Raw genomic sequence first — 16,822 nt, 5'->3', positions numbered from 1 at the left:
TTTCTTTGTTTCCAATGAGTAAGTAATTTAATTACGCAAATCATTGTTTTGAAGGATTTTCTTTGTTTCCAATGAGTAAGTAATTTAATTATGTAATTTTGCATCGACTTAACCCTTCCTTGTGTATGTGTTTTTTTCTTCTCAGGATTGAATTTGTTTAAAATCTGTCGTGGTTCATATTAGTATATAACAACTCACCGGCTTTTTTATGTCTACCGGTTTTGAGACGTACCCGTCTCTTCGTCTGTTCACATGTTCGGACATCATGGTGTTTGCATCCCTTTAACTCTGCATGTAATTTATGTATTTTTTCGTAAATACTGTGTATACTAAGGTGAAGGTAAAGGTTAAAGTGTATTTTATTATTTGCATGTTGGTGAAGTGAGTGTCCTGACGAAGAGACGAGCACGTCTCGAAACCGATAGGCAAAAAAAATCGGTAAGTGGTTATTTATTAATATTTACTAACATCAGTTAAAATGTTTGGCCACGAAGTTAATGCTTTGAACATGAATAATACTTTTAAATCTAAAATCAATAGTATATTCTTAGACAATATTTTGAGTTTATCCAAAGGTGTGTAAACAAAAGAATTAATTTCACCCCCTAGAGAGTTATCACGATTAACATATTACAATAGAGATTGAGTACATTATAGTTCTTAAAATATAGCTTGATTAGAATTACAGTTGTCAGCAAAAGTGACGACATAACTTTGTAGTTACGTCTAAGGAATGATTTATATTGACACGCGAAAAATCATTCGTATCTGGCTTGTTATTAATTCTTTTTAAACAATGCTTGACAAATCAACATAATTATATAAAATCAGCTTTAAAACCAAAAAAAAAACTAAAATAAACCTAATTATTAATAACGTTCTTACAAGGTCATTTTGCAAAAATGTTAGAGATGCGACAAATTGATCAATTTAAATCGATCGAATAAAAAAATAACTCATTTGATGTTGTTCATGAAAAAAAAGTATAAATGTCAGATTTTTGGTGAATAATTGTCTTAAACACACTATAATAAGCTTATTTTTGCGTTTTTATATCAATTTTCGGAAACAGAATTCATGTTTGCATGAAAAAAATAATAAAATCTATTTGATCGGTACATGATCACTGATCAGTAATTTTCTATCACTAGTGACATTAGTTTGGCAGCTTTCATTGTAATCAAGCTATATTTTAAAGACTATAAAAAGAAGGAAATTACAGCCCTGTAAATGCCTAGACTTCCATTTTCCTTCTTTAAATTGTTATCCATCTCAGTTGTAATACGTTAGTATATTTTTCTGTAACAGTAAAATAAAATAAAAATATTATAATTTGATGTATGAAGTCTATTTTAAAACTATTTTGTTTGGTAAATTTTTTTATAAATCAAACGAAAATAAACCCGTTAAATGTACTCCTCTGTACGGGTTTTTTCCAGTGAAAAATACATTGTTATAATTTTAACATTTAATGTATTCTAGTAAAATATTGACGAAATTAAAAATACAAAAATTTTATTCTCTAAAATGTTCACCATCTCTGTTGTAATACGTAGATTTGGCAAATGCTTAAGGTTTATGAAAGCATAGCGAATGTAATTAAAACACTTACAAATATATATATATAATGTAGTTTTCTTTATAACCTAACCTATAATAAAACATATCGTTCGTTATGCCCGAATTTCGTACAGAATATTTCAACATTCCAAAATGGTATCAATTTAAACGGTAAAATTGCAATAATCGATTTGGGAAATAACCGGTTAAAGTGGAACGCCCGCTGAAGAAGGAAGGTGCATTTTTAACCGACGAAATAAATTTCATTTGAACTAAGGACAATGCATTTCCTGGTGCAATTTTTTACATGTATATTAAAAATAACCGAATGACCGCAGGCATGTTTTTTTGTTAATACATTAATAACCTATGTAGAACAAATACTATACAACGAAATTTGGTATTAATATATCGTCAGTTGACAGGTAAAACTCATTAAGACAGATTTATGGTAGAGTGACTTAATGTCACTAAGTCCATTATGAGATCCGAAGCAGCTTTTTATGATCGAATAATTTCACTCACTACAGTTTTGAAAGAGATTTTTTTTAAATATAGAACTAGACGATATTTACTTTACTCAGATTCACCAAATCTGGCGGCTGAAAATCTTTTACTAATTACAGTCCTTCCGGGAACTCCCTAGAAATTGAATCATGAAGCCATTTGAGAAACTCCACAAGTCAGGTTTTTGGCGGACGTGACTTTGACTTGAAACGCACTTCATTCCGTTAAGAAATCAATGTTTAATAAAAAAATAAACGAAAATATTAAACAAATAGGATATAAGCTTTTTTATGTAAGTTAGTTATAAAAAAAAAGGTCCTGCCTAAACACAAGAATTTTCTAGCTAGTCGGGACCTGAAAAAAAGAACTTCTGTACATTTTAAACTATGAAAAGAAAAAAAAAATCTAAATTTTATAAAAAACAGTTTTACTGAAAAGTTTAGACTGACTGGCTAATTGGGTTTCTCAAATAAACGATTCCATTATATAGTTTGATTGTATTCCACGGGCTTAAAATGACAATAAACCGTTTTGTTATTTTCAGATCTAAACGACTATGGTTGCGATTCTAATATAGCAGAATTCATGATAGCATGATTCTAATATAGCATAATTCAGTAATATAATATACTTATTATATTATATTATTTCTTTTCTTTTCTCGCTCTTGAACAATAAATTTACAACAATGTTTGAGTATGTCCAAATGCTTGCAGACTAGCTGGATTTTCTCCCTAGGGAATTGTTCATATTTAAATTTATTTCAACAGGTCATAAGCCATGTAAATGCCTAGACTTCCATATTCCCTTCTCAAAAACGTTTTCCCTCTCTGTTTAAATAAATTTAAATAAATTTACGACGATATATTTTTAAATCCTGCTGAACATCAAAACATTTTTGTACATAATAGTTTTTTTATTTATTTTTATAGATTTTAAACCACAGAAATATACCAATGCACCTAGAGAATAATAACTGCTAAAGAATGATTGAACTGTGTGTTGTTAGTATGATATTGAATGTTGATTCGATAGTTAATTTATTGTGCAAAACAGCTATAAAAGAGCAGAGAACGAGGAAAGGACAGCGTGTATTATAATTTTCCATCAACAGTCAAGTTGCCATCTTGGAATACGAACACGTGATTCGGCGTCACATCGAGCATCGTCGTACCCACTGACTTCATTTCATTTGAATGAGAATGGAATTAGCATAGCATGTAAAATGCTATTACAAAACGCTAAAACTAATTGCGGGTTTTTTGACCGCAACCATTTATCAAAATTACAACACTCGCTTAACTTAAGATGGTTTCGTGATCCCTCAAATTTGTAATAAATATGGTAGCAGAAAAATTATATAGTACCTTATATTTTTTATTTAAATCCAACTGAAATAATATTTCATATTAGATGCAGCAATATAAAAATAAGGAAGTGGGAACTCGATCAAGGGTTTTTAAATTAGTTGATGTACTCGTATATACAGGGTGTTCTTTAAACCCTGTCACATCCGAAACCACGATGACCAGTATGAGCAAGAAGACATATTGGCACATTAAAATATTTTTTTAGAACAAATACAATTTAAAATAATGAAATATTCAAAAAACCAAAATTATCTAACTTCTGCAGGAGACAAACGAGGTGAGGGAAGGGGGAGTCTGACACACCGTTAGCCACGCGGCTGCGCCCCCCTCGCTTCTCCCCTGCATAAGTAAGCAACCATTTGTTTTTTTAAATATTTTATTTTTACAAATTTTCTTCGTTCTAAATATTTTTTTTAATATGCCAATATGTCTTCTTGCCCATATTGATCATCGTGGTTTCGGATGTGACAGGGTTTAAAGAACACCCTGTATATTTTGTTTGTTTGTTTGTCGGCATCGTGGTGTTATGGTCAGAGCGTTTGCCTACCATGCAAGAGGCCTCGGGTTAGATTTCCGACATGGTTGGTAAGAAATATTTTATCTATAAAAGGGTGTTTTCACACTAGAATATTTCATAGTCCCTGGACTAGAACCAGATATGATCAAGATACGCTGCGATTGGTGTACCAATGCAGTGTCCTATGTACCATTAGGTACGGAAAGGGAATGATGATGATTATATGTTTCAATGTAACGTTTATTTAAAAAATAATTCAAATACAAGTCCAAATATTTTTTTTAACTATAACTGTCATTGTGATGATATAAGTAACTTTATTTATTTTTAAGTGGGATTAATTTTACATGGGTAAATCTCCAACAAGCCACAAAAAGAAGCATAGTGGGATTTTTGTATTTACTCATTATATTTCATGTTTTATATCATTATCCAATGTCTGTACTGATATAGTATATTTCAATAAAAAAATATATAAAAGCTTTCGGACTTTTGAATGAAAAAAAGTCGTCATTTTTCTTATCGCCTACAAATTGAAAGGGTTTTTTTAAAAACAAAAACTGCATAACTGAAGTTAGAATATTTTCTCATTAACTGCAAAAACATTATGTATTAATGAAACATTTTGATTGCTTTGAACATAATGTTTGAAAACATGGTTTTGCACAATTGTTTTAAGATTCCAATTTTAGTTATGCAGCTTTTGTAAAAAAAATAAAAATTATCTACTACTAAGATTTTTTTATTTGGCAAACTTATTGTAGAAGAACTTCTAGAAAAGCAAATTTTTTTTTACCCTAAAAACAATAACTGACGATCATTTTTTGATCATCTACTATTTCTATGTCCGTGTGCTGCTAACAGCTACTACAAAAATGCCACTTTTATTTTCTAACAATGCGGAAATAATACATTCAAAATACTATATCTGCGTTGATAATGCTTAGCGTTTCATTAAATTTTAAAAGTTCGTCTTGAGTACTTGCTAATGCTACTGAAAATATATTTTGATTTCACGGTGTTAATGCTAATAATTGCATCACAAGTTTGAGAGCAGAATGAACGCATAAAAACAGAATACAACACTAAATATCGAATAAAGGCAACACATAGAAATACCGTCTAATAATTTATCACGGTATGAAAATACACCTTTCGAATAGTTGCCGCGTCTGGACTCTGGACGATCTTTGATCGATTTACAGATCACGATCAATTTGAAAACTAGGTTAGATCTACAAATTTTCCACTGCTTAATCTGGCGGTTATCGTTAAATCGATTATTATTGTTGAATCTCGTTTCTACAAATAACAAATTAATAACCGACCCACGATTTCTTTCGTCAAAGGGTAAGCCAAATGTTAAAAGAGCGAGGAAACGGAGAAAAGGTCAAACTGAAGCGTGCATTTACAAATGGGATCGTAATGATGAAAAGCACTTATGCGGGCGAAGGTTGAATTGTAACAAGATTTTTTTCCAAATAAAAATAAGTACAAGTGATTTCAAGATAATATGACAAAACGTGAAACAATGAGGCAACCAAAAACGAAAAAAGAACAAAAAAATACTTACTTAAAATTTTATCTATCTTTGAAAAAAAGTCATGTGAATGTGTATAGTGGGATTTACATTTTTATTTATTTTATTTGTTTATTTTTCCATACATATATTATTTACATAGAAATATAATTACAAAATACACTTTGGAAAAATACATCTTAAAATTAAGCTATAACATACATTGGGAAAAAGGCCCACAAAGACTTCAGCGTCTGAGCGAGGGCCATTCCTTTTTTAATTATTAAAAAGTTTATAGCACATAAATATGGTATGACATGACAATGAAAAGAAAAAGAAAAGAAAAAGCAAAACATATGATGATTTTATGAAAACATGATTGATTATTAACAATATTTATGGAATAAATTTTTAATTCGCCCTTGAGGTCTTATATTACGAGTATGGCGCTACATAAATTATCAATAATAATAAATTTAAAAAAAAAAAAAAAAAAATATTTGTTTATTTTTCCATACACATATTATTTACATATAAATATAATTACACAAATACACGTTAGTGTAATTAGTGTCCTGACGAATCCGGTAGACATAGAAATGTCAGCAAGTGGTTAATATACAAATATTTACCAACATTTATTGAAATGCTTGACCACAAACATAATGCTTTCAATATAATAAATTTATTTCACATTTTACTATTCATTATGAATATTTTAGAATGTAAGATAAACTACAAGGAAAAATATTTTGCTAACGACTTTGGCGATTTGGTGTATTAAAATTAATAATTTTGAGTAGGTACCTACTACCTACATACTTTCGTTATAATTTTTTTGATAATGATATTAGTAAAAAAATCTTTACTAACCATAATGTAAATACCTATACAATGTGCTAAACGCAAAAAAATAAAACGAAGATATACTTGATTAAATGGCGGACTTATTGCCACTATCAATTTCTTACAGCCTGGCCAAAAACAAATAAAAATGCAATAATCATAAAAATTTATTTAAAAAAAAAACAAATAAACGAAATGTTAAAAAAACACAAACGGTAAAAACATTATATTAGTTATGATGTCTATTGATTACAATATTATTATATTGAAGTTTTTGTTCGTTTGTTTATTAAATTATAATATTATTGTTTATTTTATCTGATTTGATAATTGAAATTCACTTTCTACTTTTATTTTTAAATGTATTAAGAAAATCGGTATCAAGTACATATCAATGAAAATTACGAGTTTTTCTATAATCGAATTTATACGGAGGGGAAATCAAATTATACGCCAGTCAATTCGCAATTATTCGTAAACAGTTTTCTTGTCATGTCCTCGAAGATGCAAATAATTTTTCAAAATAAATTTCACGCTATTTAGAACTGTTAGATCCTTGGTCATTAAACAGAAACAATTATATTGTTTGACTTCATAGATTTTCACGGTCTTTCAGATAAAATAACGATAGTGTTCTTCTGGGTTGTTATACTGTGTATTGCAGGTCGCTTATTTATTTATTCCTATTTGTATATTGGACCTAAATCCTTTAACATCAAAATATTTAAAATACTAGCAGGAAGTAAAAAATATATAGACTCTCCCTTCCCGGCGATGTGTGTAGATAGAACACATTGCATCTAATAACTTTAATATCTCCAAAAATATAATCAATTATGGGGAAAAATTTGCGGCATTTCTCTGTTATAAATTACGTAAATGTTAAAATATTTTTTGAATCAATGATTAATGCTTATTGGGAACAGAAAAAGCATTTTTACCAAAAATCGGAGATAAATCATCAATACTACAGAAAGTTTACCAATGTGTCGCATGTTGCTGAGTACGTAGTAAAAGAGTAATCGTAATATATAATTGTCTCACACACACTTTACGTCTACTACCGATAATACAGGTATATTCGCAAGCGAGAGAGACAATTTCACACGTCACGCGCGCAAACAGCATAGTTTCTAGTACTTCTCTATGTTGCCAATTTAGCGACTTTGTCGCTAGATTAAGCGACATTTTGACATTGAAAACGACTTTTTTATTTTTTTAGCGACAAATAAATTCTAGCGACTTTTCTAGCGACTTTTAAGCGAGCTGTCAAAAGTTATAGTAAAAATGGAATCACTTGTGATGAAGAAATATTTTACACCCAAAAATACAGGAAGGAATAGGAAAACAGACATTTCAAGTTTATTTTATTGAAATTAAATATTTTATTCATTAATATTAAGGTAAGAATTACTTACTACTTACTATATTTGTATCAGTAGCACCGAGAATATACACTTTTTTATCCAATTTCCTTTACTTATGACACAACTTACTTTTATCTGTGTAATTTCTATTAAATAAAAACCTAAACTTATTTTTTAATTACTTAAAAGTATTAATTATACTTGAAGGTAATCGTGCAAGCTGCCGCCAAAAAGCCTTGCCCCTTCTCCCATCAGCAACCCTCCCTTTCCTTCTCCCACACCCCCCTCCATCGGACGACTTAAGATCTAGCGACTTCTAGCGACTCAACCTCCGAGTTGAGAACACTGACTTTTCCCAGACGCCAGTTAAAAGCTTCCCAACTTTTGTCAGTGGCGGTTCTTTCTCCCGCGCTGCGAGCATGAGCTAATGGGTGTTTCATGTTTTTAGCAATCAGATTAAATATCAATTTTCACTTCAACTATGAATAATTACAGCAATTGCCTATGAGTATTACATTTTTCCGATTAAAAATCTCTAATTTTTTGCATGACTACACAGCATCGTAACGCGCGGATGTTTCTGGGACAGCAAGGAAAAGGTTTATAGATGGAAATGCAATTAACTTTGAAACAATGGTCACCATATAATGAACACAGCCTATATTTAGTTAAGATTTGCAACGATTTATTTAAATTAGGAAATGGGTATCGAGTCGGGGTAGAGTGGGTTTCAAACCTTGGGCCTTTGATCCGCGAGTCAACGACACTAGGCACGGAACCACAACCCGATTATAATAATTCGCTGATAATATAATCCGGTAATGTAATAATTATTACTTTCTATATTTAAATCATCATTACAATATAGATATTGACTCGAGGTATTTACCATTTTATTTTCTCTGACCTAGCTTTAACTTTTTAAAGTTTTATTTTAGGTGCACAAATGTCGAGATTCGTACATTATGTTAGTCCGAGATAAGCACTATCGAAAAAATCAAGAAATTAGTTCTGCGCTGGTTTGGACATGCATAGCGAATGGACAGCGAAAGAATGGCTAAAAGGGTTTTAAGATGCTAATTTTTCAACAATATTTTGAGTTTGTCCAAATTTTTGTAGAAAAGGTCTGGATTCAACTCCCTGGGTTGCTGTTAACATTAACATATTACAACAGAGACGAAGAACATTTAAGAGAAGGTATTATACAAGTCTAGGCATCTACAGGGCTTATGACCTGTCATTGGCTGGTTTAAGTGGCCACTTTACACACTGTGTAACATTCACCATTCTGCCCATATTTGAACATCTATATTTCTTCAATTCTTTCATCTGTTGATGTTTGTGAAGTTAAAGAGCTGAAACCTTTATTTATGCGGGTGAGATTTATCTAATTGAATTATTTCACCTACATACTAGGCAACGCATGAATTTTTAAATTTTTTTTCAATTTCTATACTTCTTCATGGACCAGATGGACTTCAAAAACATCAACAGAGGAAAGAATTGAAGGAATATAAATGTTAAATATGGGCAGAATAATGAATGTTACACAGTGTGTAAAGTGACCACTTAAACCAGCCAACGACAGGTCATAAGCCCTGTAGATGCCTAGACTTCTATATTACCATCTCTAAAATGTTCTTCATCTCTGTTGTAATATGTTGATGCTAATTTTGATGAATGCAGAAAACAAGGAAGACCGAAAAGACACGGCACGACTAAATTCAACAAATGCTTAAAGATTGACGTTTAAAAAGTCGGAATAATCGGCGTGCGCGGATGAGAAGATGTATGAACGTCGCGGAAGCGAGGTCTGTATGCAAAGACAGAGTGATATGGCGTTCTATGGCTACATAATATTTTTTCCAACCAACCGAAATAACAACCATTCATAAAAAAACATTGACAATGCAATGATATAAAATAAATAACAATAAAATATAACATAATATGAATCTTAAACTAACAGCCCCTTTAATCATAAATTTTGTGAAAATAGGGAGAGGAAGCGAGGGAAAAAAATGAGTGCGAGAAGAGTAATGGAGATATGGGTGAAGGTAGGGATGAATGAAAAATGGCTAAAAGTCTGAAGGGTAGGCGGCATTTTAGACGTTTCTTGCAAACAAGGGTGCGCCTCGAAATTAGTAGACATAGAAAAGTCGGTAAGTGAAATGAGGAACTTTAGCCCTAAGAGAAATTGGATAAAAAAAATATTTTCTTACGCGTGGTAAAAACTAGAGCATTAAATTATACGGCAAAATTCTTGAAAATGTACGAAAAAAATATTTTAATAAAAACAAACTATTTTAAACGACGTCACTAGTTCAAATGAATCAACCAACGACAAGAGAGTCGTACAAGATTTCTGGTTTACTTACCGTCAATCGGCAGAACTAACCGAGAAGAAGCGGAAGAGAACTCGAGACGCCACACGCGAAGTAGGTTCAGAAATACAAAACTTAAAAAATCATAGCGCTGATGTGATTCATAACATTCTTCGTTTAATAAATAGTCTATAAAGAAATATTTTTTTTTTTTAAAAACCACTGAACTTCCTCATTGAAAAGTAACTACTTTATTGTTTTTATGTGTCAGCTAGAGTAGCTAGACTAATTAATCATCGTTAAATAAAATAAAAAGTACATCAATATTATTGAATAACTTTGTTTACGCAGCTATAGATAAATTAACTTCAAACATAAGATTGTTTTAGAATGCACAACAAACGCTCCATAAAAGTATGTATTTTGATAACAATTATCAGGGGTAATTACGATAATAATAATTGCGTTTAATAATAGCGTGGCGTGGGTGCGCCATTGTAAAAATCGAGTCGACTTTGTAATATCAACAGTACCTAATAAATTATGAACAATAATGTCAGTGCTATAAAATCTAGCCATTAAACAACGTAATGTGATGCGCAAACCTAATAAGAATCTATAAAAATAGAAAAACGTATTTTTTATTTTTTTTTTTATTTTTTTTTAAAAAAAAGAAATATTTGCGTTCTTATAATTTACGCAAATATTTAATTTTGAGGGCCATTTTCAACGAGTTGTAAATAACTCACGTTTAGAAAATGGAAATCAAGTTGGGGTAGAGTGGGATTCGAACCACGGACCTTTGATCCGTGAGTCCGAGACACTAGCCACGGGACCACAATCCGATTCGATTATTTTTTTTACTACGGTACTCCATCTATGATCCGGCACTTCACTTCTCCGCCAAGTAATCCTGCGTTTTTATACATAGTCTGAATACAGTATGAATATCACCCACATGATAAAGGTTTCAGCTCTTGGAAGATGGAAGAGTTGAGGAAATGAGGCAACATAGGCAGAATGGTAAATATTATAGTGTGTAAAGTGGCCATTTAACACGGCGAACGACAGGTCATAAGCCCTGTAAATTCCTAGACTTCTGTATTCCCTTCTCAAAAATGTTTTACTCTGTGTTGCAACAAATTGAAATATTATACCAGTTATAAAAACATATTACAACAGAGATGAAGAACATTTAAGAGAAGGTAATATAGAAGTCTGGGCATCTACAGGGCTTATGACCTGTCAATGCCTGGTTTAAGTGGCCACTTTACACATTATATTTGAACATCTAAATTCCTTCAATTGTTTTATCTGTTGTTGAGAGCTAAAACCTTTATTTATGCGGGTGAGATTCATTTAATTGAATTATTTCACCTACATACTAGGCAACGCCTGAAAATGTTATTTTTTCAATTTCTATACTTCTTCATGGACCAGGTAATTTATCAACAATATTTTGAGTTTGTCCAAATTTTTGTAGACAAGGACTGGATTCAACTCCCTGGGGAGCTGTTTATATTAACATATTACAACAGAGATGAAGAACATTTAAGAGAAGGTAATATAGAAGTCTAGGCATCTACAGGGCTTATGACCTGTCAATGGCTGGTTTAAGTTTATAAAATGCTATCATCCATCCGGATTTATCAAATATGTAAAATTGAGTTGAATTGTAGTCCCATGAGGTTTTGAGATTCGTTCTCACCTCTACCAGAACTTGATTTGTATTATCTAACTCCACTTTAACTAACTAACTAACTATCTAACTTTTTTCCTTTTTCCCATTGAGTAATAGTTTTGATTTAAGGTAATTTATAAACAAATACGTTTATTTCTATTTTTATATATTTTTAACTTTTTAATCTTTTTTTTTTCTATTGAATATGTTCTGTAACTTGAATTATAAAAATAAAACTTTTATTTTATTGGTTGGTTGGAAGAAATTGCCATTTGGCAATAAGCCCGCCAATGTACAAATAACATTATGTACAAAAAGTTAAATAAATAAATATCCACGATAATTTGAAAACTAATACAAACTTGCATCACGTTAACAGCTGTAAATAGTTAAAATTATAACATGTCTTGCTGTTGCGCTCCGTAACAGCAAGACATGTTGCAATCTAGGTTACATTTGTGATATATATATAATAATAGTAAAGCGTCCTTGGGGTAGTTATGAACAAAACTACTTTTCAAAGATATTTTTTAGTCAAGAGCTCACATAGCACTTTTTAAAATCCGACCAAAGCGAATGATTGTAATGGGAGCACAGTAGAGCGAATAGGCCAGGATTAGAGAGACGACAGACGGGCTTGTAAGTTATGAGATCACAAGAGGCGGAGACGTGAGATCAATGCGGACCTAATTTGCGAGTGAGCTCATTTCGCGTACTGATGTGGATGTAACAAACTGTGCCAGGGATATGCGGGGTGATTATTTTACTTGTCCAGAAACATTGTTTTAATAATTGGAATAAAGTTGTTATGACGAAGAGTGAAATGGGTCAGGATTATGCTGATTTAAAGTTATTAACTCTTAAAAGGCTGTGCTAAAACGTCCCTATGGAGCAGGGGCGAGTTCTCCCAATAACCGATTATTTGCAGCTTACCATATTTTTTGACATCGAAAGTAATGTTAATATTACATTGCATTTCTTGGGTTAATAAACTTACATCATATTCCATACAACGAGCGAGTTGCGCCTCTATCGGCCAAAATAATTACTACCGGATTACAGGAGCTTGCGCGGCCAAAGATAAAACACGAATTTCATTACGTCTCCAAACTACAAATTTCAGATTTATCTTAGAAAAAAATCACTTACGATTACAGTAAAATCTTGCAGCTTCCCTAAATGCAATTTGGTCTTTCAACACTCCTTCATAAGGGCTATTATTCTTTAAAATAAAACTGCTTCACTTAAGACAGTGCACGTGAGATGGTATTATACGCACCCGTTATAATGTGAAAAGGAGATAACGGAATGTGTAAGAGTATATAACATAGAAGTTAAATTAGGATAATACTGAAGTCCTGTTCGGTGGTTTGAAAGTAAATTTGTTGTAAAATAAATAATATTACGGACATTTTATGTCCTTAGAGTATCAGTATGAATACTTTAGTGAGTTTTCAAAAACAAAGATTCGCTAAACAAAAATAAAATATACATGAATTATAAAATGTTCTTAACGGACGATGACAGTTCAACTATAGGTTATTCTTCAGTATCCATTTAAACTTTTAAATATTGTTTGAGTTATGATAAAAACGTAACTAGTAAATTAAAATTGAATAGTGTCAAGAGTAAATTATACATAAAGAATACACAAATGTATAACTTACACCGTTCTGTGAATGTAAAAGTGATATAAAAATCGATAAAAGAATGATTCTAAAAAGGCAATTATTAATGAACGTTCTCGGTGAGGAATACTTTGAAATAGTTTAGATATTATCATTATTTACTAAGAAATAGTGTTTTACTTCAAGACAAGTAACGAAAGTCACAATTAAGCGAAAATTATCGGTATGCTAATGGATAATACAATTTTACAAATAACTTTTTCGACAACTGGTTAAGTGCAGGAAATAGCCATGCGGATAGGTCGTTGCTTTCTAATGATTAAGGTTGGGGTTCGAATCCTCGCGGGTTCCAGTTTTTTGCATTCATGTTTTATTTTTAAATGCATTTTTTTGTTAATAAAATGTGTGTATTAAATTAGAAAATATTTTAACTGAAACTGTTAGCCGCTAGTGCCATTTGTTATAGATTATTTATCAAATATAAAATAGGCCTTTTTTATGTGCCATACTACCGCTATAGACATTTGATCGGAATTTTTGCAGCTTACCAATCTAAAAACTCACCGCTCGGTACTGCTATGGAGGCGGAGCCGTAACGTCGTGTTAGATCAGCGGTTTCTAAAAGGGTTCTGAGAGTTAGGGCGTATTGTCGAAGAAAACAGGCAGGCGACGCCGCGTCAGAACTAGACTGGATGCCGCTCCAGATCATATTGACCCTTCGCAATAAGAGTCCTGGTTTCGAATTGGAGCTAAATTTTAATAGTAAGAGCAATAATTAAACCATGCTTTTCCAAATCAAAATAATCGACAGTATAAACAAATAACTCAGCAAATGCGCTGTTAGTTTGTAATAAGATTTCGCAGAATAAGGTATTAATGATTGTGTTTTCATAAATGAAATTATATGAACTCTTTGTAAATGAATAAATAAATCAATTTTACTCATAAATAATGCAATAGCGGAAATTTAAGAATGGTAGCATAATTGTGTATTATTGTCGACTTCCAATACTTTTCATGATAGAAGTATGACTTTTGTGGTAAAGAAAAAACCATTACGGAATAAGAACGCCGCATGATATTATTGTTATGTAATACTTTCGAACAAAAATACCATTAAGATCGTTAAAACAACATTGTATTGTTGAAAAATATATTTATAACCATTTACGTTTACTTGGTAAGACCAGAAATTTCCAGGCTGACACAAGATTAGAAGCCATACTTGCTTCAAAAGCGCTAAGATATTGCACAATGTAACAGTTAGTCGTACAATTATCGATAAGATCGTTGGTTGCTGTAATCCTTTAAATTAGATAGGGTAAAATTGACATTAAAAATGGACTGTTTCAAATGCACTTGGATTAGTGGATGGGCTAGAATCGTAGTGTCTACGAAAAATGCAGGTAAACTATATATCTATGCAATATCTCGCATCAGTCTACCGCAATGGTCTCTTCCTTAGACAAAATCCAAACTTGTACACTTCTCCTGAACGTGGCTTTCGTCTTAGAGAACTTAATATATTCCATCCAGGACATTGAAAACTCTTGGAGCCACAAAAGAGAAATTTCTCTAAACTTAAGTCGTACGTGTTTTCGGTATTAAATAACTCAAATTACAGGAAAACCTCGTACGAGCATTCTGCTGGGATCTCCTCTTGTAACCGCGTGACCAGAAATGTGTCAATGACACTCAAAAAATTGTATAATGTCCAGTACCTACATAAATTGAAACCATGTATCAGACTTTGATTCATATATGGCAACACTGATACGTTAACAAACTTTTTATATTGTATTTTAATATCGTGGGCTCAATGCTACAACTTGGCACCTTTAAAATCAGCATTTATGAAATAACCACTTAAAAGACATATCTGTCTCCTCCTTAATGAATGCTACAAATAGACAATCACGATTGGTCTATTTGTGGATGAACCCCTGAACATTTTGAAGCAAGAAACACAGATGAGATTTTAGTAATTAACTCAAAAATGCTGATTTTAAAGTTACGTAATAGCACTGAGCCCGTGATATTATGCATCTACTATTTCAAATTTCTAATGGTTGCATTTCTTAAAATTTTATTTGTTTATAAAGATTTTCATTTCTTATGTCTTTTACAGCGTTTTATTTTTTAACGGCATACTAAATTTATTTTTATTTCTAAATACTGCACTTTATTTCAGTACACCGATGTTGTTTATGTACTCATGTTTGATATTATTTATATGTATGTAAAAAGCCTTATGGGCTTGAAAATGAATAAAAAAACGAACTAGTAATTACTGGGGTAGCAGAAGAACGGAACAGGTGGTGGGACTGACCTTATGGCCCCTGTCGGGCTGGTGACACGGGCTGGCGCCTACTGGGTCTTGTCTTCGCCGCTTGCCTCCGCTGGCTCCTGCCGCCCTGCCCTGCTGCTGGGCTCTGCTCTCCTGGTAGTGCTGCTGGGGCGCGAGCGGGACGGGGCTACACGGGCTGCAGAGGCTGGCGCTCGGCGGTGGCGAGGGGCGGGGCGCGACGTCCACTTGGCGGTATGACGACCGATGGTCACTGAACATGTCATGCATTCCCTGGAAAAATCAAAATTAACATTAACTTCGAGTCCTCTTTTAAAACTATTCCCGTTATGATTTATTTTATCTTCTTTCTCTCTCTTTCTTTCAATTTTCTGTCTCTTTCATACAATATTTTATTATATAAATAGGAACGCGTGTAATTATAAGTTTGTTAAATTCCTGACGATGAGGTAGTAACCTCGAAACCGGTCGAAGTGTAATTAAAAAAATTAAGTGGTTTATACAAATTTATAAACAAATAAGTGTAAAATGTCACACCACAAAGTGAAAAATGTTTTTGATAACAATAATATTAACAAATGTGTCCACAAGACAAAAGTGTAGACTTATGAACGGAATTTTATTAAAAATTAGTCACAATTAGCGTTATCCATTCGGGATATTTCGGTGCCATTCGGAAATACGTCTCCCGTTCGCTAACTTCGTAATCATTCCGGCGCTAACGCCATAAAATCGCCTCTGAGTAGCGCCTGCTAACGTCACTCAATATAGACATTATTTTCCCAAACAGCCAACCCATTGGCTATATTCTATTTTGTTTGAAATTACAGCCGGTTGCGTTTGTTCTTGCATCGCAAATTGCAGTTAATGAGATAGCGAAAATATCGACTGCTTAAGTAATTTGACAATTCGTCGCCCGAGCGACCAATCAATGAATCGGTCTTTGATTTCTAAGAAATCGAGACACAACAAACGTAATTGTCTGTATTTTTTTACAAAAAATACATCGTGCATATCAAAAGTATGAGACTTAATCCTACTAGCTAATTTGCAGTTTATTTTTAATTTCTATCAACGATAATATCGAGCTATGATCGCCAAAACATCGTAACCGACGGGAGAACATTTTTTCTTCTTAATTATTGCGAACCAAGTTTTGATTCAAATGTTTCATTTATTGATATCAGTAAAATAAATA

General features: G+C 32.2%; 1 protein-coding gene across 3 annotated transcripts in view; it reads right to left on the bottom strand.

Moving 5' to 3' along the window:
• The window catches only part of LOC148279041 (uncharacterized), a 172,003-nt gene extending 156,110 nt beyond the window's left edge, over positions 1 to 15,893 (bottom strand). For all 3 annotated transcript variants that reach the window (XM_088230532.1, XM_088230533.1, XM_088230534.1), the window contains exon 1: positions 15,649 to 15,893. In XM_088230532.1, the coding sequence (XP_088086658.1) occupies positions 15,649 to 15,885 (237 nt within the window). In that variant the 5' untranslated portion in view covers positions 15,886 to 15,893. The remainder of the gene's footprint in view (positions 1 to 15,648) is intronic.
• Positions 15,894 to 16,822: the final 929 nt, after the last annotated feature.

Source organism: Micrasema longulum, unplaced genomic scaffold (assembly GCF_059751315.1).
Source record: "Micrasema longulum isolate JH-2025_06_02 unplaced genomic scaffold, ASM5975131v1 h1tg000778l, whole genome shotgun sequence".
Lineage (NCBI taxonomy): Eukaryota > Metazoa > Arthropoda > Insecta > Trichoptera > Brachycentridae > Micrasema > Micrasema longulum.
The sequence above is the reverse complement of the archived record's forward strand: the minus strand, read 5'-3'. Positions and strand labels throughout refer to the sequence as shown.